Source organism: Vitis vinifera, chromosome 4 (assembly GCF_030704535.1).
Source record: "Vitis vinifera cultivar Pinot Noir 40024 chromosome 4, ASM3070453v1".
Lineage (NCBI taxonomy): Eukaryota > Viridiplantae > Streptophyta > Magnoliopsida > Vitales > Vitaceae > Vitis > Vitis vinifera.
The window spans coordinates 1,227,480-1,251,303 of record NC_081808.1 but is presented as its reverse complement, the minus strand read 5'-3'; the positions used below and the strand labels follow the sequence as shown (position 1 = coordinate 1,251,303).

At 35.2% G+C, this 23,824-nt stretch overlaps 7 protein-coding genes and 2 pseudogenes across 7 annotated transcripts; all 9 read left to right on the top strand.

The window, feature by feature from the left end:
- The first annotated feature begins 3,954 nt into the window (after positions 1-3,954).
- Positions 3,955-4,522, top strand: LOC100268136 (17.3 kDa class II heat shock protein). The gene has a single exon (XM_002279459.5). The coding sequence runs from the start codon at positions 3,981-3,983 to the stop codon at positions 4,320-4,322; it is 342 nt and encodes a 113-aa protein (XP_002279495.3). The 5' UTR covers positions 3,955-3,980; the 3' UTR covers positions 4,323-4,522.
- Positions 4,523-5,906: 1,384 nt separating this feature from the next.
- On the top strand, positions 5,907-6,888 carry LOC100249153 (17.3 kDa class II heat shock protein). Its single transcript, XM_002280439.5, has one exon. It carries the CDS (start codon positions 6,049-6,051, stop codon positions 6,517-6,519), a length of 471 nt encoding a protein of 156 aa, XP_002280475.1. The 5' UTR covers positions 5,907-6,048; the 3' UTR covers positions 6,520-6,888.
- A 7,691-nt stretch (positions 6,889-14,579) lies between these two features.
- On the top strand, positions 14,580-15,955 carry LOC100256023 (17.3 kDa class II heat shock protein). Its single transcript, XM_010650493.3, has 3 exons — positions 14,580-15,035; positions 15,643-15,770; positions 15,887-15,955. Exons 1-3 carry the CDS (start codon positions 14,750-14,752, stop codon positions 15,953-15,955), a joined length of 483 nt encoding a protein of 160 aa, XP_010648795.2. The 5' UTR covers positions 14,580-14,749.
- A 116-nt stretch (positions 15,956-16,071) lies between these two features.
- Positions 16,072-16,823, top strand: LOC100854120 (17.3 kDa class II heat shock protein). Its single transcript, XM_003631761.4, has one exon. It carries the CDS (start codon positions 16,160-16,162, stop codon positions 16,628-16,630), a length of 471 nt encoding a protein of 156 aa, XP_003631809.1. The 5' UTR covers positions 16,072-16,159; the 3' UTR covers positions 16,631-16,823.
- A 558-nt stretch (positions 16,824-17,381) lies between these two features.
- LOC100250954 (17.3 kDa class II heat shock protein-like) lies at positions 17,382-17,867 on the top strand (annotated as a pseudogene).
- Positions 17,868-17,903: 36 nt separating this feature from the next.
- LOC132253602 (17.3 kDa class II heat shock protein-like) lies at positions 17,904-18,628 on the top strand (annotated as a pseudogene).
- A 531-nt stretch (positions 18,629-19,159) lies between these two features.
- On the top strand, positions 19,160-20,004 carry LOC100266315 (17.1 kDa class II heat shock protein). Its single transcript, XM_002280424.5, has one exon. It carries the CDS (start codon positions 19,328-19,330, stop codon positions 19,796-19,798), a length of 471 nt encoding a protein of 156 aa, XP_002280460.1. The 5' UTR covers positions 19,160-19,327; the 3' UTR covers positions 19,799-20,004.
- A 443-nt stretch (positions 20,005-20,447) lies between these two features.
- On the top strand, positions 20,448-21,237 carry LOC100254252 (17.3 kDa class II heat shock protein). Its single transcript, XM_002280461.4, has one exon. The coding sequence runs from the start codon at positions 20,596-20,598 to the stop codon at positions 21,064-21,066; it is 471 nt and encodes a 156-aa protein (XP_002280497.1). The 5' UTR covers positions 20,448-20,595; the 3' UTR covers positions 21,067-21,237.
- A 652-nt stretch (positions 21,238-21,889) lies between these two features.
- Positions 21,890-22,748, top strand: LOC100261109 (17.3 kDa class II heat shock protein). The gene has a single exon (XM_002280449.4). The coding sequence runs from the start codon at positions 22,064-22,066 to the stop codon at positions 22,532-22,534; it is 471 nt and encodes a 156-aa protein (XP_002280485.1). The 5' UTR covers positions 21,890-22,063; the 3' UTR covers positions 22,535-22,748.
- Positions 22,749-23,824: the final 1,076 nt, after the last annotated feature.

Here is a 23,824-nt window from a genome sequence, read left to right as displayed (position 1 = left end):
TAACATCTACTAACCCAAGAATAATATCCCACATAGCTCTAGCCACTATATAGTGTATAAGAATATGATTTACATTTTCTTCTTCACAACCACACAAAAAACAATAATTAGGGAGTTGCACTCCTCTTATCTGGAGCCTATCCAGAGTGAGCACCTTCCCCCACGTCGCCTCCTAAGCGAAAAAAGCAACTTTAGTTGGCACCTCATCCACCCAGATGCTCCTTGAAGGAAAAACTATGTCATTAGGGTTGTCCAGCAGCCTATAAGCTTCCTTGACCCTAAAGAGACCATTTCTTCCTCGCCTCCACATAATTGAATCTTCCTCCAAAGAAGGCCTATGACCCCTCAAGATATGAAGCAAATTCCCAACCATATCCAACTCCCAATCATTAAAGTCTCTAAAAAAAATTAGGTTCCAGCCTCCTTGACCAGAATTTTGGTCTCACATCTCCTCAATTGTTGCGTCCCTATGCGCGACCAGAACAAAGAGGTAAGTGATATAATGGGACAGCGGTGTGTCAGTGCACCAAGTATCTTTCCAAAATTTGATTTTGGAGCCCTTCCCAACTAGAAACACTAGATTATCCCAGCACCAATCAGATTCTTTCAAAATCTCCTTCCACACCCCTACTCCAACCGCCTCATTAGACTTCTTTGACCTTCATCCATGATCCTCTTACCCATACTTCGTTGTGATCACTTGCTTCCAAAGATAATCTTTTTCACAAGCAAACCTCCAAATCCACTTACCAAGCAAGGCTCTGTTTAGCATGGCTATTTTCCTTAAGCCTAGCCCACCCTTGTTTTTTTCTGTGCAAACCACATTCCATTTAACTAGATGAATTTTCCCCTCTAAGTGTCCTCCCCCCATAGGAAGTCCTTTGAACTTTCTCTACTCTTTTAGCAACAGACTTGGGCATTCGAAAAATAAACATTTGGTATATTGGCATGCTAGCCAAGGTGCTTTTTATAAGAGTGATCCTCCCCCCTTTGGAAATGTACTGCCTTTTGCAAAGCGCAAGTCTCCTCCTAACTCTCTCTTCCACTCCATCCCACATAGAAGTAGCCCTATTAGGAACCACTAGAGGGAGTCCCAAATATTGAAAGGGCAAGGATCCCACCCTACACCCTAACTCAACTGCCAGCTCATGAATCTCCTCCACTTCTCCAACTGGGATGATTTCGCTTTTGGCTAAATTAATTCTAAGGCCTGAAGCTGCTTCAAACCAAAGAAGAATCCAACTTAGGTAAGATAATTGCTCTTTACTTACCTCACAAAACACTATTGTGTCATCAGCAAAAAATAGGTGGGAGATGTTCAAAGAGGGTCTACTACCACCCCGAATTATGCATCCTGATAAGTATCCCCCCTCCACAGCTCTCCTGATGAGGACGTCCAACACTTCCATTCCCATAACAAAGATGTGAAACCAAGGTTTGGTTAATCTTGATTTTGATGATAACAAAACAAGGTTTAAAACTAATGACTACATTTTAAGTGTGATTAGGCAAGACGACTTCCAAAGTGGTAATCCAAAGACAAATCAAGCCAAGGAGAAATCATGTAGAAGAAGACCACCTCAAAGAGAAGAGTTTTTTTCAAGACCAAAGCTTCTTAAGATCTCTTTGTAAGGTTGTTGGTGCACTAGGACTTTCATGCATTTCATTATTTATTTATGAACCAAAATCATCCAAAAGTAATATTGTTTTAAATATCTTAAGAATTGGATGATTTCATGTTTTCAACTAAAACCTTCTGTTAAATGATTTTCAAACTTGTGTTAAAAGGTTTTAAGTTGAAAAGGGTTGAGTGTTGAGCCAAAAAAATGGCTCAACTGGTTCAACCGGTCGACCGGTTGTGCTCGTCCGGTCGAGGACCGGTTGAGGGAGGCCAAAAAGTTTCTCTCTCTCCCAGTGGCATTCTCTTCCCAGTCAAGGTTGAACCTCAATCGGTTGAGGTTCGGTTGAGGTTCGGTTGAGGTCCAATTGAGGACCGGTTGAGGTCCGGTTGAGGCCCAACGGTCACTTTCCCTAACGGCTAGTCAACCAGTCGACACCTAGCTCGACCGGTCGAACCCCCAACGGCTAGTTTGACTTTTTTCTTCTATAAAAAGGCTTCAATCTTCATTGTTTCATAAGCTTAACCTTCCCAAATCATTCTTGATTATATTTGAGCCTTGGAAGAGTGTTTTTGAGTGCACCATTGTTTCATAACTTGCATATCTTTAGTGTACCATTCAATCCTAGTTTTTCTTGTATTTTTGAGCCTAAAGTTCTATTACTAGGATCTTTGTGAGATCAATCTTTGTATATTTTTTAGATGAATTTTCTCAAGTGAGGGGTATCACTTGAGAGGTTGTTCAAGAGTGGGATAACTCTTAAGAAGTGTAAAAGGTGCTTGGAGCCAAAAGTCTAAGAGGGTGAATTAGAACCATAATCCAATTGTAAAGAGATTGGAAGTTTGGTTGAAACTTCAAGATAGTGGAACCCTCACTCGGTTAAAAGGTTGAGGAGAGTGGACGTAGGCAAGGAAGTGCCGAACCACTATAAACTCTCATGTTTGCACTCTCTCTTCCCTAACTCTTTTAAATTATATGTAATTGTGTTTATTTTGTTTATTATATATTTGCATATAATTATCTCTTATTTTTGCATAGTTTAAATTTGTGAAAAAGAGACCATCACCCTATTTACCCCCCCTCTCTAGGGTGATTAGCATAGTTTGGATTAGCCTCAAATTCCTTACAAAAAAGATAAGGGGATAGAAGATCTCTTTGTCTAAGCCCTTTAGTGCTAGGGAAAAAACCAGTTGGTACTCTATTAACAAGAGCTAAGAATTTGGTAGAGGACACGCAACTCCACATCCATCCCACCCACTTAGCCCCAAAACCCATTTTTTGTAAGACCTTCATTAAGAATTTCCAATTGATGTTGTCATAAGCTTTTTCTATATCCAATTTGCATATAAGGCCCTTCTCTTTTCTCTTCTGCCATGAATCTATCACCTCACTAGCAATTAATGACGCATCAAGAATTTGTCTTCCTGTTACAAAGGCATTCTGGGCAATGGAGACCACCTTACTAATCACTTTTTTTAGCCTATTAGCTAGAACTTTAGCCAAAAGTTTATAAAGGCCCCCTAAGAGACTGATAGGTCTAAAGTCTCCAAGATCCTCAACCCCACTTTTCTTAGGGATCAATACCAAAAAAGTATTGTTGAGACTTCTAACAAAAGAGTTATGTTCATGAAATTTTTTAAACATATCCAGAATCTCCTCTTTGGTAAAATCCCAAGCGTTTTGCCAGAAAGCTACAGTAAAGCCATCCAGACCAGGGGCTTTATCCCCATTCATCTCCATCAACGCCGTATAAATCTCAATCTCTGTAAATGGGACCTCCAAACTCTCTGCTTCTTGCCGGATGATGTGATCAATATGAATTCTTCCAATATTCGCCTTTCATTCCATATCTTTAGAGAGCATCTACTGAAATGTGTTAACAATTTCTTCCCTCACCTCCTGCTCCTCTGACAGCCACTCCCCATTAACCTTAATTCTGTCAAAAGCATTGTTTCTACGATGAATACTTGTCATTCGATGGAAGAAACCCGTGTTTCTATTCCCCTCCCTTAGCCAAATCTCCCTTGAAAGCTATCTCCAATGAGCTTCCTCCAACAGAACCCACTTTTTATAGGTTTCTTTTGCTTCTTTTTTAATTTAGTTTCCTCCACAGTCAAGTTTCTCTCGCTTTCCACCCGATTCCAGAAATCTACTTGTTGTAGGGCTGAAGATTTGTTGCATTCCAGCCTCCCAAAAACCTCTTTGTTCCATACTTTCAGCTTCTTTTTTACTTCCTTCATTTTAGCAGCTAATCTATAACTAGCACTGCCACTGACTTTGATCCCCTGCCACAAGTTCGAACAAGGTCTTTGAATCCCTCAACCTTAAGCCACTTGCACCTACGTCCGGGATGCCAAGGCCATGGCGGCGACGCTGGCTGACGTCAAGGAGTACCCGAATTCCTACACCTTCATCGTCGACATGCCGGGGCTGAGGTCCGGCGACATCAAGGTTCAGGTGGAGGACGGCAATGTGCTGGTGATCAGCGGAGAGAGGAAGCGAGAGGAGGAGAAGGAAGGTGCCAAGTACGTAAGAATGGAGAGGAGAGTGGGGAAGTTTATGAGGAAGTTCGTGTTGCCGGAGAATGCGAATACTGATAAGATCTCTGCTGTATGTCAAGATGGGGTGTTGACCGTCACCGTCGAGAAGCTGCCACCGCCGGAACCCAAGAAGCCCAAGACCATTGAGGTCAAAATTGCTTGAAATGTAGGGGGTTTTGGGAGGGTTTTTCTGGAGTTTTAGTAGTAAATAATGTGGTAATGTTGCTGTGCCACAGGAGCCTTTGTCTGGGTTTGATCTTGGGTCAATGGCTTGGGGTGATGAAAATACTGATCTCTTCATTACAGTATAATGTATAGTTTTGATTTTTCAGTACCGTCAATAAAGTCTGCCTTTTCTCTTCCTTGCCTCGTTTTCATTTTTCCTGGAGAATTTTTAAGATTTAACGGCAATTAAAAAGCCATAGTAAGGTGTGGTATTTCCTCTGGTTGACAACTTCACTACAAGTCTTTTTTTTTTAACTGGGAAGATTGGATTTTGGGTAGGGAATTCGATAATCTAAATTTGTAATTTAGATTGGGAGAGTGACACCATATTTGTCTCAGGGAAGAGTTGTTCTCTTTGAAAATGATCAAATATAATGACTGGTATTAGAATAATGAAGACATTAAATAAATTTAAGCAATATTATCATCAATGATATACTTCTATTTAATCCTTCTACGCCTTGTTCAATCCAAGTTAAATGTACCCAACATGACTTGCCATGTAATTTATGCTCCTACCGATAAGGGGCAAATTATCCATGTTCATAATTTATTAGTCAATTATTATTAATGTACGATTTAGAAATAAAGAGTAATTTTTTTTTAATTGTTAATGCTTAATTGGTTATAACTTTTAAATTTTAATAGATAAAACACAAGTTGGATCTAAGTTCAAAAACTCTTATTAATAAAAAAATCTGTATTTATTTAACTAACTTTACTATAAAAACAATTCTAAAATGGTATTTGGTAAAATTTATTATTTATTATTTAATTATTTAATTTGATTTTAAGTTAAATTATATTTAAATTATTGACTTAAAAATTATTATTTAATTCTTATTTTAAATATTAAGGTTATTTAATAAAATTAAATTAAAATTTATTATAAATCACCAAATTAATATATTTATCTTCATAAATTATATAATTAGGATAAAGTAATTTGAGTAACAATGAAAGTCATGAAATAACAAAAAAGATTATGAAAATAGTTCGGATAAATAAGAGTAAAAAAATTAAAATAAAGATATAAATTTAAGAATTAATTAATTATTTTTGTTTGTTACTTTAAGTTATTTTTTATTCTTAAGTTATATCATTAAATTATTTTATCAAACATACTTAATTTATTTAATAATATAAATTAAATTATTAATTTACTTTAAGTTATTAAATTGATTTATTAAATGTTCCCTAAAAAATGATTTTATCTCAAAGTTTTAGTTTAACTTTTTACCGTAATAATACCTTTTAGAATTATGTCTTTATTTTTATTTTTTTTCTAAAATCAAAATAAAAATTTACATCAAGCATTGATCAAAACCATAGCTTGTTGACAATAATATGATAAAAGATTTGTGAACTACCGTGTAAGTTGAAATAGAACTTCTTTTAAAAGGTAATTTTTATGAACAAATGAGGGGTACTTTAGTCATTTTAAAGAAACTTCCACAAACTTCTGGAACCGTTGGAGCAGAGCCAACAGATACAAACTCCCAATTCTCCTCCTTCTTGTTGTTTCCAGAACCTTCCTCTGTTTCCCAACTCGTCTAATATAAAAACCACATCACTACCTCCGATCCCTTCCAACATTCAAGCACTTCTACATTCGCAATTGCAGTTGTTCACATTCTCACACCAACAAATCTCTGGAACCCAACATGGATTCGAGGATGATGGGCTTCGATTCTCCACTCTTCTCTGCCCTCCAACACATGCTAGACGCCACCGATGACTCCGACAAGTCCGTCAGCGCCCCCACTCGCACCTACGTCCGCGACGCCAAGGCCATGGCGGCGACGCCTGCTGACGTCAAGGAGTACCCGAATTCCTACACCTTCATCGTCGACATGCCGGGGCTGAAGTCCGGCGACATCAAGGTTCAGGTGGAGGACGACAATGTGCTGGTGATCAGCGGAGAGAGGAAGCGCGAGGAAGAGAAGGAAGGCGTCAAGTACGTGAGAATGGAGAGGAGGGTAGGCAAATTTATGAGGAAGTTTGCGTTGCCGGAGAATGCGAATACTGATAAGATCTCCGCGGTTTGTCAAGATGGAGTACTGACCGTCACCGTTGAGAAGGTACCACCGCCGGAGCCCAAGAAGCCCAAGACGATTGAGGTCAAGATCGCTTAAATCTCCGTGATTTCTGAGTGGGTAATTGCCGATAAGCTGGTCTAATTGGGATTTCTGTGAATTTGGTCAGGGTATGATATTGGGTCATTGGCTTCTACATAGAAGCTGATGATTTCTTTACAAATATTCTAGTTTTGAGTATGAATGAAAGCCTTCCTGCTCTGTTTTTCTTCTTCTTTGGTGTATCTCTCTTCTGGTTGGAAGCTTCATTGTATGCGTAGAGAAGATGGGAAAACTGATCTTCCTAAGAAATATTACCCTGAAACTATAAGGCTTTTGTAAGATTTAAGAGTGATTGAGCAAAAGTTTTATTTTAACTTCTACCATAAGGTTTGTGTGGAATATATTTTTATGTTCTACCTTCTTGGATGAGACTAGTCTTGTTCTGGCTTTAGCCTTTAGTGGGTTTCATGTCCCAAATTAATGGACAAGCCCAAACAACCCTTAGAATTTGGAGCTGACCCAAAATACTATGTTTTAAAAAAAAAATTTATAAAGTACCCTTATTTCCAAAATAATGTCCAATCTAATGCGTTTACTCTAAGTAAATTATCATGTCATAAAATCGTAGTTACCAATTACGGTTTTACTTTTTAAAAACAATCAAAACCGTGTCATCAATCATGATTTTAAACTTAAAGTTAAAACCGTAGTCACCAACTACGACTTTAACTTTAATTTTATATATATATATATATATATATATATTTAAGTTTAATTTTTTTAAATAAAATATTATATTATTTTGATTTTATATTGATTAAAAATATGTAAATGGTGTAATAAAAATATTTAACTTTAATTGATCTTATTATTTACAGAATAGTAATATATGAAATTAAATAATTGATGTCTTTAATTTAATATAAAAATATATTTTGATAATTTTATTAAAATATTTGGCACTACACTCAATATAAATATAATTAGTTATAAATATACTATTTTATACCCTCATAATAAAGAATATTATATTATTTTGTAACTTTGTGCAAAAATTAAAGACAATTATGCACTTGTTCAAAATATAATATGACTTCATGGGTAAATAATTGGAAAATTACTTAAATACAACAAAAATAATTTTTTTCCCATTTTTCTCTTTTCAAAATGGGATCAAAATGGAATGGAAAGGCTTAAAATGTTAAACTTAAAATGCCAACCTAAAAAAATTTGTTTTTCCACTTCTTAAAATATATAATTGTAAAAAAGAAAATACATTTTTTTTTCCAATCAATTCACTATTTAGTTTAATTGTTTTGGTAAATAGATGAAAATGCTTTTAGAATATTTTTGTAAATTCATTGATAATAAGAAAAATGTTTCTTATTGGGTACTAATGGGAGTTTTGGGCAAAAATGATTTCTTTAAAACAGAAAATTCATAAAATAATTTTATTCTCAAAATAATTTTCAATGTGATGTGTGTCTTATTCATGTGGGTATTCACATCACAAAACTGTAATTGGTAATCATGATTTTTGAATTTTTTTAAAAAATAGTCAAAATAGTAGTTGGTGATCATAACTTTAAATTTAAACCTAAAACCAATTTTTTAAGTTCAAATTTTAAATCATGTGAATATTTAATTTTTAAAAAATTATTTTGATTGGAGGTTTAAATTGTAAATTTTTTTAATACATTATTTTTTCTATATCAATATAGTGTTGTTGTAACTAATTAGTTATAAATATAATTAGTTTAAATTTAAACCTAAAACCAATTTTTTAGATTGTCAGATTGCTATATATATATATATATATATATATATATATATATATATATATATAAAAGTTCAATTTAAGTTTAAAATTTATCATATTTTCATTTAAATATATAATAATTTGTTCATAATAATAAAAAAAAAAAGTTAACAATATAATGCAAATGAAAATAAACACAAAAACTAAAGGGAAGAAAGGTAATTGGGAAAATGAATAAACCTAATCGGGAAAGGGGGAAAGGATAAAGGAAAGTTAAAGTCGTAGTTGGTGATTACGGCTTTTGACTGTTTTTAAAAATATTCAAAGTCGTAATCACCAACTACGGTTTTAAACTTAAAGTTAAAATCGTGGTTGGTAACTACGGTTTTGACTATTTTTAAAAAATAAAACCATAATTACCAACTACGGTTTTATGACGTGACAATTTACGTGGTACAGACACATTAGATTGGACATTATTTTAGAAATGGGAGTACTTTGTGAATTTTTTTTTTAAAACGTAGTCTTTTGGGTCACAGCTTTAGAATTTGTCCAAATAGCCTCTTTTTTTTGGGCTCACCCATCTTGGAAACTATTCAAAGTTAAGTCCATTTTGTGGGGAAAGAATTATTATGTATCTAAAAAGGCAAAGGTAAAATAAGAATGGAATGCATCGATTTATCTCGAACATTATTTGTTATTTGCCCAAATGACAAATAATATATTAAGTTTGGACTAGCTTTTAGAAAAAGATTATGATATTTATATGACTCTTTTAGTAAGAGATAGCATGTAAATGTAATTAATAATATGTCAAGAAATGCAATGTTTTTGTTAAACATACAAAATAATAAATATCTAAAATCTCGTGTGATAATTCCTTTTGGATTTGACATTTAAGATTTGGATATCTTAATTTTGATGAATTAAAATTGTTGAAAAAAAAAATGGGAATTGCTTTTCGGAGATGATGAATGAATTATGTGAAGGATGCTTATTTAAGAAACATGCTCTAAAATAATTATTTTAGAGCTCATGGATGCTAAGAACTCATTTTCGAAAACATATTAAATTATTATTTTTTTTTATAATTTTGTAATTTAATAAGATCTATTACTAAATAAATTAAAATTAGTAATTAAGACAACCATATTTAATGAAAATACATGCTCAAATTATTCTATTTATAAAAATTAAGAATTTAACTAATGAAAGTTTAAGTTTATTTTAAAATGATTAATATTATGGAACAACTATTAACAATAAATTTAAAATTTTACTAAGTAAATATTTTCAGATTTGTATACTTTATAGTGTGATATTATTTTATTTATGCCAATTTAATGAAAAAGTTAAATGAGTAGTTGTGGACCCCGCATTTTGCTCAATGTGTTCCCACTCGATGGTGAAACTCACTTTTTATTCATTTTGTGAAAATTTGATTTTTTGAAAAAACTTGGAGTCGCTACTTATTTTTGTTTTATTTTTTAAGGGAAAAACAAAATAAAAAAGAAAAACCCTAAATATAATTTCTGAAGAAAAAAACCAGGTCTGTGAAAAACAGGGTCTAGGTTCGGGGGTTAGGTTACTTATTGGGAAGAGTACGGTAAAGACCGTAGCACCCCTCTAAGCCCCAAAAAATGGGTCTCTATTAATCAAGGTGAAGCAAATATAATAATTAATTAGGAAATCAATAAATACCAGTGAAATAATCGAATAATAAAACGAATCATGCATAGAAATAAATAAAGTGGGAGTGAGATCGTACCTTGGCAGCAAGTAATAATGCACTATCATGAAATGGGATTAGTGCACAATAATGAATACAAAATATATCGCATGCATATCAAACAACAAGACAAAGATCAGACAATATTCATTAAGTATAACAGTTGACAATAAAACTCCTATGTAGGGCCCCCACCAAAGCCCAGTTTATCTTGCACGAATTAGTCTCGCAAATTCCATTATTCTAGAATTATGAAAATTCATTCTTGCTTATATAGAATCAAGAGAAACAAAATATCATTTGAAAACCATAGTGGAATTAAAATTGTTCGAGAGAAAACTGGATTTTTGAAATTTATTTGAAAATTGGAGTCTCGAAAATTATTTGAAAATTCAAGCCTTGGGAACTAAATTTAAGAATTAGAATTTTGGATATTAAATTTAAAAGAAATTGGAATTTTGAGAATTAAATTTAGGAAATAGAATTTTGGAAATTAAACTTAAGAGTTGAAATTTTAGAAATTAAATTTGAAAGAAATCAGAATTTTGGAAATTAAATTCCAAAGAAATTGGAGTTTTAAAAATTAAATTTAGGAAATGGAATTTTGAAAATTAAATTTAAAAGAAATTGGATTTTGGAAATTAAATTTGAAAGAAATCATAATTTTGGAAATTAAATTTGAAGGAAATCAGAATTCCGGAAATTAAATTTGAAAGAAATTGGAGTTTTAAAAAAAATTAATTTAGGAAATGGAATTTTGGAAATTAAATTTAAAAGAAATTGGATTTTGGAAATTAAGTTTGAAAGAAATCAGAATTTTGGAAGTTAAATTTGAAAGAAATGAAATTTTAGAAATTAAATTGAAAATTTTGAATTTTGGCAATTAAATTTGAAGGAAATCGGAATTCCGGAAATTAAATTTGAAAGATATTAGAGTTCTAAAAATTAAATTTAGGAAATGGAATTTTGGAAATTAAATTTAAAAGGAATTGGATTTTATGATTCCTTGACATGAAGCAACTTACATGCCCTGTAACTGAAAGGTTATAAAATAAATTTATAACACATACAGCGGAAAATTGATCTATTTTGCATTCAAAATATATACTGCAGCTATCAAAAATTTAAAATAATAACCTGGATATCAGTTCTTCAAGCATAAAATTTTCTCCAATTGTATGAAGACTCTACGTGTATCCACACCGAAATTAATCTTTGCTATCAACCCTTTGATACGCGGAACTTAAAAAAAATAGAACAACACTTTTTATTTCTTTGGCGTAAAAAACAAGGAGGAAAAAGATAGATCGATCCTTATTCAGATTGTGTATATATGTTATATAGCATATCCGATACAACTTCTGTTTTAAGTGATAAGATAACTCAACTAATTTGATTTTTGATTTTATCACTTAATCTATCTCTATCGTGTCCTCCTTTTTTGGGCTACTAAGAGATTCTATTGGTCCATTTGTTTTTCTTTTGCTATTTTCAATAGCATTTGAAAAACACTTTGACCAAGTCTTGTAAGTTAAAAACAAAACCCACATCCCTCCTGTAAGTTGCTGCATGTACCCATATGTTTGCAAATGTTTAGCAAACATTCTCGTGGACTAACTTCCACGTCCAAAGAAAAATATTTTATTTTTTTTATCTATATATTAATTATATTCTTGGTGCTAGCAAAGAATATAATAATATTCCACATAGAACATATTTATTTATTTGATTAAAATTAAATTCTCTAATTTAATTATCAAATAATAATAAATAGCTCTTTGCAAAGATTAAAACACTCGTTTGTGTGTGACCCCGTAGGTTCATTACTAAGCTGGTAGTAAATTAATCAAATCAATTTACTAATTAAGGTAGGCGTCTAGCAACACTCCTTAACGTCCAGATAGTACGAAGTAATATCTTTTACTTTCAAGAACCGGTAGAAAAATAATGTAATATTTCCTTCCATCATTTACAGCTCTGGGCTAACTCTAGAGTATGGTATTGCTGTCAAACTCTAATAAGTCAACACATTATTTATTTAGTGAATGACTTAAGAAACTCATTTCTTCATTCATTCAATTGCCCTTGGCCAAGGTCTTATTTTTATCATAGAGCTCAAACTCATTACCACGAGTTGATGGATTCCTTCTTGATTAATCATTAATTCTACAAGTATTTAATTATATCCAATATCCATTCAACTAGTGCCCTAAGGCATTAGGTGTCCGGGATTAAAATATAATAAATAACTTGTTAATTACTTTGATAATCTCAGGTCAAAGAAAACTATTATATTTCTTCTTGAGAAATTCCTATTGACAATTTAAGGTAAAGATAACCATTAGAAATTCTCAGTTGAGTCAGTTCAATGATCACATCTACATGTGCATCATCTATATATGTAATTTAACAAATGAGATATATCAATCTTTATCCAATAAAGACCATCACATATATATTGATCTATCTGGATTATTGATGTCCTGTTGACAATAATCCTATGATCAAGAACAGTTTAGATTAAAATTATTAAAAGAATTGCTTCTCATTATCATAATCTCTATCATGATAACAATTTTTCAAATTTTAATCAAGGACCTTATCATATAAACTATTTTAAACAGATATGATAATGAAATAAAGAATTAATACCTTATTAAAACTAAAGTTGATTACATGATAGATTGGATCTTGGGCATACATTTATCCCCAACAGTAACTTCAACCCAACTGTAACTAGCCTTCTCAAAGCATTTTGCAATTGATTCAAATTTCCTTTCTTTTCACAGCTCCTCGAATTAATGGTATGTTATCCAACAGATCAGAGAAGCCCTAGGTGGAAGTGCACCACTTGATGGACACCATGGACAGTCAACGAACAGAGGAAAATCACAGCAAAAATAACAATCATAGAAACATGACATAAACATAAATCACTGGTCAACAAGTGAAGCTTTACTTCATGAGTTACCAGTGAACTTGAGAGCCAATGTATAGAAATCTCAAAATGGGGTCCAAAATAGGAATGTAAATAATACCTCCAAATGTTGCAAATCTGGTATAAAACAGAGACAAAGAAACCAGAGCATAACCCAAACAGTGGAAGCATAAAAACAATCTCAGGCTCAACAATAACATGATGGTTTTTTATATTCAGATTCAACCAACAAAATAATATGCAGAAACCAAAAGGAAACAATATGAAGATAGGAGAAAACATGGAGCTTTAGTAATCGTACCTGGACAACTCCCTTCAAGCATTGTTATGCTTGGTTTCTAGCTCTTAATCTATCTCCAAAACGATCCCCACTCGTTTTTCCCCTCAAACTCCCTCTCGTTCCTCTGTTTCTTCTCTCTCCGGTCTCTCCCCTCTCCCGTTCGCCTCTCCTCAAAAAAATGAAGACCCCCTGCCAGCCTTCACCTGCCCTCTGTTTTTCCCCTCTTGCAAGTCTTTCCCTGTTCCAACCATCAGCCAGTCTCCATCCTCAACCACCACCATGGCAAGGTGGTGGTGTCCATGGCCACACGTCCCAACATGCTCGGCTCCTCCAGAAACCAGCCCCCACTCTTCCAAAATGGCTGCCAGCTTTCTTGGGATTGTGACACCTGGTAAAAAAAAATGCATGGAAGAGGAGCCCAAATGGGGGTTTACAGTAGTGTTGGTTTTTTTTACTTAATTATAAATAAAATTTTAATATTTAATAGTATTAATTATTAAGTTTAGAAAAAATTAAATATTTTAGTTTTTTTTATCCAATAAAAAATTTATAATAAATCGTAAATAAGAAAAAGAAAAAACAAACCATTCAAAAATAAATTATTTTCAATAAAAAAAAACAAGGGAGAATTATGTTTTGGGGTTAGATGGGATCCTAAATTAACAAAAGGTCCATATAACTCTTCAAATTGAGTTGAAGGATATGAAATAGTAACGGACAAATATACCCTTTAAGAACACATATAAAATATTTTATAAAATTAAGTTAAATAATTTTTTTTTAATAATTTTTCTTCAAAAATACTAAATTAAATAAAAGTAGTTTTCAAAAATTTTAAATTAAATGATTTTTTTTTCAAAAATATTAAATTAAATTAAAGTATTTAAAAAAATATTAAATTAAATTTTTTCTAAAATATTAAATTAAATAAATTTATTTTTTTTAAATATTAAATTAAATAAATTTATTTTTTTTAAATATTAAATTAAATAAATTTATTTTTTAAAAATATTAAATTAAATAAATTATTTTTAAAAATATTAAATTACATAAAAGTATTTTTAAAAAATATTAATTTTTTTTCTCAAAATCAATAAAGGGTATTTTTGGAAATACTGAAAGATGATATCCTTCAACTCAATTTTCATACTTTTATTGGGTCTTAGGCTCAATTTGAAGAATTACATGGACCTTTTGTTAATTTGAATGTCCATCTACCTCCAAACGTAATTCTCCCAAAAAACAAATACCTGACTTTCGGAGGAGTAAAATTAAATTGTTGTCTTATTACAGCAACATTCAAAGGCGTCCACGTAAGGGGATTTTGTAGCCATAGAGACAGAAGGGCACTTTAGTCAATTTGAATTTTTCCGTTTTAACTTGTAAGAAGGTCCATAAAACTTCCAGAAGCTACCAGTGTTGCTCTTCTCTCTTCTTCCAGAAACTTCCTCTGCTTCCAAACCCAAACCCACCACCTATAAGAACCACACCACCGGCATGAATTCCTCATCAGAAAATCAATTCCAACATTTTCATTTACAAATCTTAGCAGATCTCAGAGACTAATCGCTGAAAAGCAAAATGGATTTGAGGGTCATGGGTTTTGATTCTCCACTCTTCTCAACCCTCCAACACATGCTTGACGCCGGCGACGATTCCGACAAGTCTCTCAACGCTCCCACCCGCACCTACGTCCGGGACGCCAAGGCCATGGCGGCGACGCCGGCTGACGTCAAGGAGTACCCGAATTCCTACACCTTCATCGTCGACATGCCGGGGCTGAGGTCCGGCGACATCAAGGTTCAGGTGGAGGACGGCAATGTGCTGGTGATCAGCGGAGAGAGGAAGCGGGAGGAGGAGAAGGAAGGTTCCAAGTACGTAAGAAAGGAGAGTGTTGGGACGTCATTTGTTTTGAGTATATTTGGCTCTGTGCCAGTCAAGGGCGTCACAGAGTGGCCTCCCCAGGATTCGAACCCAAGTCCAAGACTTAAGGACGATAAGGTTGCCCTCCTGGTACCAACTGTGTAGATATTATTCGTTTTAGACCTAAAGAGGTCTTTCATACTTATATAGTGCCAAAAACTTTCCCCTCTATCCAATGTGAGATGTTACAAACGCTCTTCATGCAGACACAACGTCCTTGTTGTGTCCCATGGGATTGTGGGGCCAAACAAACAAACACATTTACGGGATCAAACAAACCACACATCGAGGTTGAGAGTCTGGTTCTGATACCATTTGTAACGACTCGTTCCCAACCGTGTAGATATTATCCGTTTTAGACTCAAAGAGACCCTTACGACTTTAAAACACGTCTACAGGGTTAAGAGAAGTTCATACTTATATAGCGCTAGAAATCTTCTCCCATATCCAATGTGGGATGTCACAATTAAGGCTGAAGCCCGATAACATCAAAGTCCCGATGGAGGATGACAATGTGCTGGTGATCAACGAAGAGAGGAAGCTCGAGGAAGAGAAGGAAGGCGCCAAGTATGTGAGAACAGAGAGGAGGTTAGGCAAGTTTATGAAGAAGTTTCGATTGTCAGAGAATGCAAATACTTTAGGATCTCTAATATGTCAAGATGGTTTTTTGACCTTTGAGGTAATGATGTCTAAATTTATTAAAAAGACCTCAGCGTTTTGGGGTTTTTCCGGAGTAAAGTTAGATTATTTTCTTAATTACTATAGAATTCAACTCATCTATAGAGTATTTTGCAGAATGAGGGGCAAAAGGGCATTTTAGTCTATACGCAAGAATCTTCCAGCAACTTCTTTTTACCGTTCTAACTTGCAAGAGAATCATAGAACCTTCCAGAACCTACCAATGCCTCTCTTCTCCTTTCTTCCCGAAACTTCCCCTGCTTCCCAAAGCCAAACCCAACACCTATAAAAACCACACAACCACCCGCGAATTCCTCATCGGAAAATCAATTCTAACACTTCCAGTTACTCATCTTCGCAAATCTCACAAACTAATTGCTAAACAGCAAAATGGATTTGAGGATCGTGGGTTTTGATTGTCCATTCTTCTCAACTCTACAAAACATGATCGACACCGGCGACGATTCCGACAAGTCTCTCAACACTCCAACCCGCACCTATGTCCGCGACGCCAAGGCCATGGCTGCGACTCCGGCTGACGTCAAGGAATACCCGAATTCCTACGCCTTCATCATCGACATGCCGGGGCTGAAGTCCGGCGACATCAAGGTTCAGGTGGAGGACGACAATGTGCTGGTGATCAGCGGAGAGAGGAAGCGGGAGGAGGAGAAGGAAGGCGCCAAGTACGTGAGAATGGAGAGGAGGGTGGGGAAGTTTATGAGGAAGTTTGTGTTGCCAGAGAATGCGAATACTGATAAGATATCTGCCGTTTGTCAAGATGGGGTGTTGACCGTCACCGTTGAGAAGCTGCCACCGCCGGAGCCCAAGAAGCCCAAGACCGTTGAGGTCAAAATTGCTTGAAATATTGGGGATTTTGGGAGGGTTTTGTTTAGTAGGAAATAATGTGGTAAAGTGGGTCTGGCACAGGAGGCTTTGTTTGGGTTTGATTTTGGGTCAATGGCTGCTGGCGATGTCGTGATGAAGTAGGTGATTTCTCAAGAATAGTCTAATGTGTAGTGTTGTGTACTATCAATGAAGTTACCCTTTACTCTTCCTTTCCTCCTTTTTATTTTTTTCAGATATATTTTTAAGATCTGAACTCTGAAGGCAGGAAAAAAAGCATTGGACGTTACCAAACAGAAGATTTGCTGGTGTTTCCTCTGGCTGAGAGTTTGATTATGTTTTTTCTTTGGGTGATTGAATTTTGGCCAGGGAACTTGACATTGTAACTTAAAACTTAAAATGACTTATTAAATCAACTTAATAAATTATTATTACTTAATAATTTAAACATAATTAAATTGAAAAATTACATTAAATCATTAAATATTAAATACTGAATTTTACCAAATGCCTTATTAACCTTTTGAAATAAAATTATCTAAACTTGTAAAAACGTTTTATTGACTTCGAAGAAGGGCTCATGATTTGTTGTCAAGCTGCCTTTGAAGGAGGACACGCCTCCAGAAGCTGAGGGGTATTTTGGTAATTGAAATGACCAAAATTATACTTCTGATTCTGTCTGGAGCATTTGCGCCTTCTTCGACATTAACATTCGCTTCGCATTAGCGGTTGTTTCCAGTTTCACGTCACCAAATCTCTGAAACCCAACATGGATTTGAGAATAAGAGCCTTGGATTCGCCACCCTTCCTAACCCCCTCTGCCGAACTCGTCAGCAATCCCACTAGGACCAACGCTCGCAAGGCTAAGGCTAGGCCGCGACACCGGTGTTCGGGTCGCGACGCCCGCGGACGACTCCGTGACACCGGCGGATGTCAAGGAGTACCCGAACTTCTACACCTCCATTGTCGACATGCCGGGGATGAAGCCCGGAGACATCAAGGTTCAGGTGGAGGACGACAATGTGCTGGTGATCAGCGGAGAGAGGAAGCGCGAGGAGGAGAAGGAAGGCGCCAAGTACTACGTGAGAATGGAGGGGAGGATGGGAAAGTTTATGAGGAAGTTTGCGTTGCAGGGAATGCGCACACTCATCAGATCGATGCGAAATGTCAGGATGGGGTTTTGACCGTCACCGTGCAGAAGCTGCCGCCGCCGGGGCCCAAGAAACCCAAGATCACTGAGGTGAATATGGCTTAAATCTTTGTGGTTTTGAGTGGGTAATTCCTGATAAGCATGTGTAATTGGGATTTGCGTGAATTTGGTCTGGGTTTGATTTTGATCAATCATTTGCTTTTCTACACAAAAGCTATGATTCTTTATGAGTTTGTAGTTTTAAGTATTGCTGGTACAAGAACCTTTTGAGACCACAAGATCCTAATGAATTGCTGGGAAGTGTCGGCCAGCCTCATTGGAACCAGCAGGCTGATATCGTGAAGTGTTTTGCTCTCCTCCCTTTTTTCATCTATCTCTTGCTTATCCCTAGTCTGGCTTTATAGTTTCTCCTTGGCGTGCTCTGATCGGTGATTATGGAGTCCGCTTTTTCTCGGGAAGGAGCTCTTATCAAGTGAAACTGTGAAACTTGAGGAACTTCACAATGCTTGTTATGGTGTCAGGCGGCGCCCCCTCGGGAAATACTCTGCTGGTCATGACTTGTCTCCGACAACTCTGTCAGCGCTCCAACCCGCACCCACGTACGCGACGCCAAGGCCATGGCTGCGACCCCGGCGGACGTCAAGGTTCAAGTTGAGAACGACAACGTGCTGGTGATCAGCGGAGAGAGGGAGGCGCCAAATACGCGAGGATGGAGAGGAAGGTACGCGGAAGGTTGTTTTTCCGGAGAATGAGGATACTGATAGGATTCTGCGGTTTGTCAAGATAGGGTGTGGACCGTCACCGTTAAGAAGCTACCACCGCCGGAGCCTAAGAAGCCCAAGACCATTGAGGTGAAGTTTGCTTGAACATTTGGGGTTTGGAAATTTGCGGCCATGGATGGGAGCTTGTGTTAATATCTTGGATTTTATGTGATTTTGGGTTGGGTTTGGTGTTTCTGATGGTCATTGGCTTTTGGATCCTGTAGCAGATGACTTCCAAGTCAGAATGTAGTTTCCCTATTTTTATTGTTGCATTTTCATTAACTAAAATTTCAGATCCTGTAGCCCGAAACTCCTTGATCATAGATTTTACATCAGCCTAGATCCCTTTTGAGAGCCAAAAATTATTTGACTTATTTTGCTTACCAATTAATTATTAGACTTATTTGATTTAAAAGGATAAAATAATATGACTTACATAAATAATCAATAATTTTTTTTGACATACAAAATATGACTTTCTCCTAATAAAAATATCTTGTATTAATTTCTCATACATATCAAAAAAAGACAAAGAAAAAAGAAGGGCATTTTAGTCAATAATAAAGAACATTCCAGCAACTTCTTATACCGTTGTAACTTCTAAGAAAGTCCATAGATCCTTCCAGAAGCTAGTTACCGATGTTCCTCTTCTCCCTTCTTCGAGAAACTTCCTCTTATTCCCAAAGCCAAACCCACCACCTATAAAAACCACACCACGGCCGAGGTTTCGTCATCAGAAAATCAGTTCTGCATTTTCATTTACAAATCGTCGCCAATCTAACAGACTAATCGCTGCAAAGCGGGATGGATTTGAGGGTCATGGATTTTGATTCTCCACTATTCTCAACCCTGCAACACATGCTCGACGCCGTTGAAGATTCTGATAAATCTCTCAACGCTCCCACTCGCACCTACGTCCGCGACGCCAAGGCCATGGCTGCGACACCGGCGGACGTCAAGGAGTACCCGAATGCCTACTCCTTCATCATCGACATGCCGGGGCTGAAATCCGGCGACATCAAGGTTCAGGTGGAGGACGACAATGTGCTGATGATCAGCGGCGAGAGGAAGCGTGAGGAGGAGAAAGAAGGCGCCAAGTACGTGAGAATGGAGAGGAGGGTGGGGAAGTTTATGAGGAAGTTTGTACTGCCGGAGAATGCGAATACTGATAAGATCTCCGCGGTTTGTCAAGATGGGGTGCTGACCGTCACTGTTGAGAAGCTGCCACCGCCGGAGCCCAAGAAGCCCAAGACAATTGAGGTCAAAATTGCTTGAAATATTGAGGGTTTTGGGAATGTTTTTCTGGGTTTTTAATAGCAAACAATATGGTATTGTGGGTGTGCCCAGGTGGCTTTTGTTTGGGTTTGATCTTGGTCAATTGCTAGGCGTGATGAAGATGGTGATCTCTTCATTACACTGCAATGTGCAGTTCTGAATTTTCAGTACCGTCAATAAAGGATTAAAGTCTACCTTTTCTTTTCCTTGGTCTGTTTTCATTTTTTTCCTGCAAAAATTTTAAGATTTCATGGCAAGTAAAAAAGCTAGTAAGGTGGTGTTTCCTCTGGTTGACAACTATATCATAAGGTCCTTTTTTTTTTTTTTTTTTTTTTTTTTTTTTGTAGGAGATTGAATTTGTATTGATTAAATTTAATCTCTGGTGTTTTAAATTTAAATTTTGATAAATAAATTTGTATTGAGGTGAATCTTAGATCGTATTTGCATTGGTATCTAAAATAAGCATAGATCAAAATCATAATTTTTAGAAGATTTGTAAATCATTGGGTAAGTTGAAATAAAACTTCCATAAAAGGTATGAACAAAGATAGGGGTATTTTCGTCATTTTTAAGAAACTTCCACAAGTTTCTGGAACCCTTGGAGCAAAATCAGCAGAGCCAAACTCCCAATTCTCCTCTTTCTTGTTCTTTCCAGAACCTTCCTCTGTTTCCCAACTCTGTCTTCTATAAAAACCACACCACTACCTACGATTTCCTCCAACATTCAGGCACTTCCACATTCGCAGTTGCACTTGCAGTTATTCACAATCTGACACGACAAATCTCTGAAACCCAACATGGATTTGAGGATGATGGGCTTCGATTCTCCACTCTTCTCTGCCCTCCAACACAAGCTCGACGCCGCCGACGACTCCGAGAAGTCCGTCAGCGCACCCACTCGCACCTACGTCCGCGACGCCAAGGCCATGGCGGCTACGCCGGTGGACGTCAAGGAGTACCCGAATTCCTTCACCTTCATCGTCGACATGCCGGGGCTGAAATCCGGCGACATCAAGGTTCAGGTGGAGGACGACAATGTGCTGGTGATCAGCGGAGAGAGGAAGCGCGAGGAAGAGAAGGAAGACGCCAAGCACGTGATAATGGAGAGGAGGGTGGGGAAGTTTATGAGGAAGTTTGCTTTGCCGGAGAATGCGGATACTGATAAGATCTCCGCGGTTTGTCAAGATGGAGTGTTGACCGTCACAGTTGAGAAGCTCCCACCGCCGGCGCCCAAGAAGCCCAGGACCATTGAGGTTAAGATGGCTTAAATGTTCATGATTTGTTAATGGATAATCGCTGATAAGCTTGTTTGATCGGAGTTAGTGTGAATTTGGTGTGGGTTTGAATTTGGGTCATTGGCTTCTACACAGAATCTGATGATTTCTTTATAAATATGTAGTTTTGAGTACCAATGAAAGCCTTCTGCTCTGTTTCTCTTCTTCTTCGGTGTATCTCTCTTCTGTTTGGAAGCTTCATTGTATGTTTAGGGAAGATGGGTAACTGATCTTCCTAAGAAACATTACCCTTAAAATTATAAAGTTTTTCCAAGATTCAAGAGTGATCGAAGAAATTGGAAGGAAAGTGAAGAGCATTCATCAAATCAAGTACAAAGAAATTTATAATAATGACATCATAAATACCCACCAATATCAAAACAATGAAAAGGAAAATCAATTTTTATTTTAACTATTTAAAATAATGTTACCTCTTTTTATTTTAATTTAAAGAATAAATTATAAATTTTTTCTTTTAAATTAGTTAAATATGTATAAAAAATTTGGATTTAAAAAAGAAACAATAACTTTTCATGCAAGTATTGATTTTGTTTAAGAGTGATCTTCATTAAAAGTTTTCTATACAAATTAATTTTAGTAAATTTTTTTGTCTAATAATTGTTTTGTATAATTTTTTAAAAACTATTTTTTAAAATTTGTTAAACTCTTCATTTTTTTTTCTTTTTTAATAAAAATAATTTTTAAGTATTACAAGACATTTTGATTCTTTTTACACACTCGTATGAAACCATGCCCCACCTACAAAAAGGGCATTTTAGTTGTTTAAAGGAAGCTTCCATAACATTTCCGTACCGTTGTTGAAAAATCCACGAACCTCCCAGAAGCTCCCAATTCTTCCCCTTCTCATTCTTTCCAGAACTTTCCTCTGTTTCCCAACTCTCTCCCCTATAAAATCCACCCCACCACCTCTTAATTCTCCAAACATTCAAGCACTTGCACATTTTTCAGCAACAAATCTCTGAAACCCAATATGGATTTGAGAATGATGGGCCTCGATTCTCCACTCTTCTCAGCCCTCCAACACATGCTTGACGCCGCCGACGGCTCCGACAAATCAGTCAGCTCACCTACTCGCACCTACGTCCACGACGCCAAGGCTATGGCTGCTACGCTGGCGGATGTCAAAGAGTACCCGAATTCCTACGCCTTCATCATCGACATGCCGGGGCTGAAGTCCGGTGACATCAAGGTTCATGTGGGGGGCGACAATGTGCTGGTGATCAGCGGAGAGAGGAAGCGGGAGGAGGAGAGGGAAGGCGCAAAGTACGTGAGAATGGAGAGGAGGGTGGGGAAGTTTATGAGGAAGTTTGCGTTGCCGGAGAATGCGAATACTGATAAGATCTCTGCGGTTTGTCAAGATGGCGTGTTGACCGTCACCGTTGAGAAGCTGCCCCCGCCGGAGCCCAAGCAGCCCAAGACCATTGAGGTCAAAATTGCTTGAAATATCAAGGGTTTTGGGAGGGTTTTTCTGGATTTTTAACGGTCAATATGTGGTATTGTGGGTGTGTATTAAAATTCAAAGAAAAAAATCCTATGATATTTTCTTTGTATTACATATTTAAATTTTAATTTGAGCCTGTAGAATTAAATTCGTACTGCTTAATAATATTACATTCAATCCAATCTTCAGATGTATTTGAAGTTGTTTTGCAAAAGTAGAAACTTTTGTACTTCCTTGAATAATTTTTGTTAGATTAGTGTATTTCAAAATTATGCCTTTGCTTAGATTTTAATTTATTACCTATTACTAAAAATAATAAATAATTTATATGGAATTGAGGCTTAAATAGTTTTTTTTTTTTTAAATTAAATTTAGATAGAATTTAATTTAACTTAACTCTAACTTAAAGCTTTGTTTTTTTATTATTTTATTTTTATTAAGTATCAAATATTAATAAAATGAGGATCATATTTTGGTTATTTCAAAAAATTATTTTTAATATTTAACAAAAATTCAAATATTTTTTTATTTAGTCAATATTTTAAAAAAATAAGTAATAAGTAAATAAAAATAAAAATAAAAACAATCAATCACTTTAAAGTTTGACATTAAGTTTTAAAAAATAAATATCACTTTAATCTTTTTTTTTATTTAATTAAAATCATGATAAAAATAATAATGATAAATTTTTTATTAAATATTAAAAAAATTATATAAATTAATATATATATATATATATATATATATATGTGCGCGCGGGGGCGTGTGTGTTTTAAATAAGTATCATTTTTTACTTCTTTTTTTTAATGTTAAAATCATTTTTAAATCTTAAACATTTTCTTCAAAACCAGGTTAACATTTATAAAAATTTGATTTCAAAAGAGCTTAAAACTTTTAGTGCTCATTGAAAACACTTTTAAAAAATCATTAAGTGTTTGATTATAAAATATAAAAAAATGTTTTTTTAGTATATATTATTTAATAAAAGTAATTTTTGTAAAAAATTCCTTTATCCTAGAATCATTTTAAGTAATTCTTCAAATTCAAATTTCTTAAAATATTTTCTAAAAATTTTAGTACGTAATTTTTTTTTCCTCCAAACAATAGAAAATGTTTTTAATTGCTTTTAAAATTTGGCCTAAATTAAAGGATAAATAATTTAAGGCATAGCTGATAATGCTTTTAAAAAGTACTTTTTAGCATTAAAAAAAAGGTTTTTAAAGAAAAATTATGCATTTAATAAAATTTAAAAAGTTGAAAACCACGTGTAGATGTCTAAAAACACTTCAA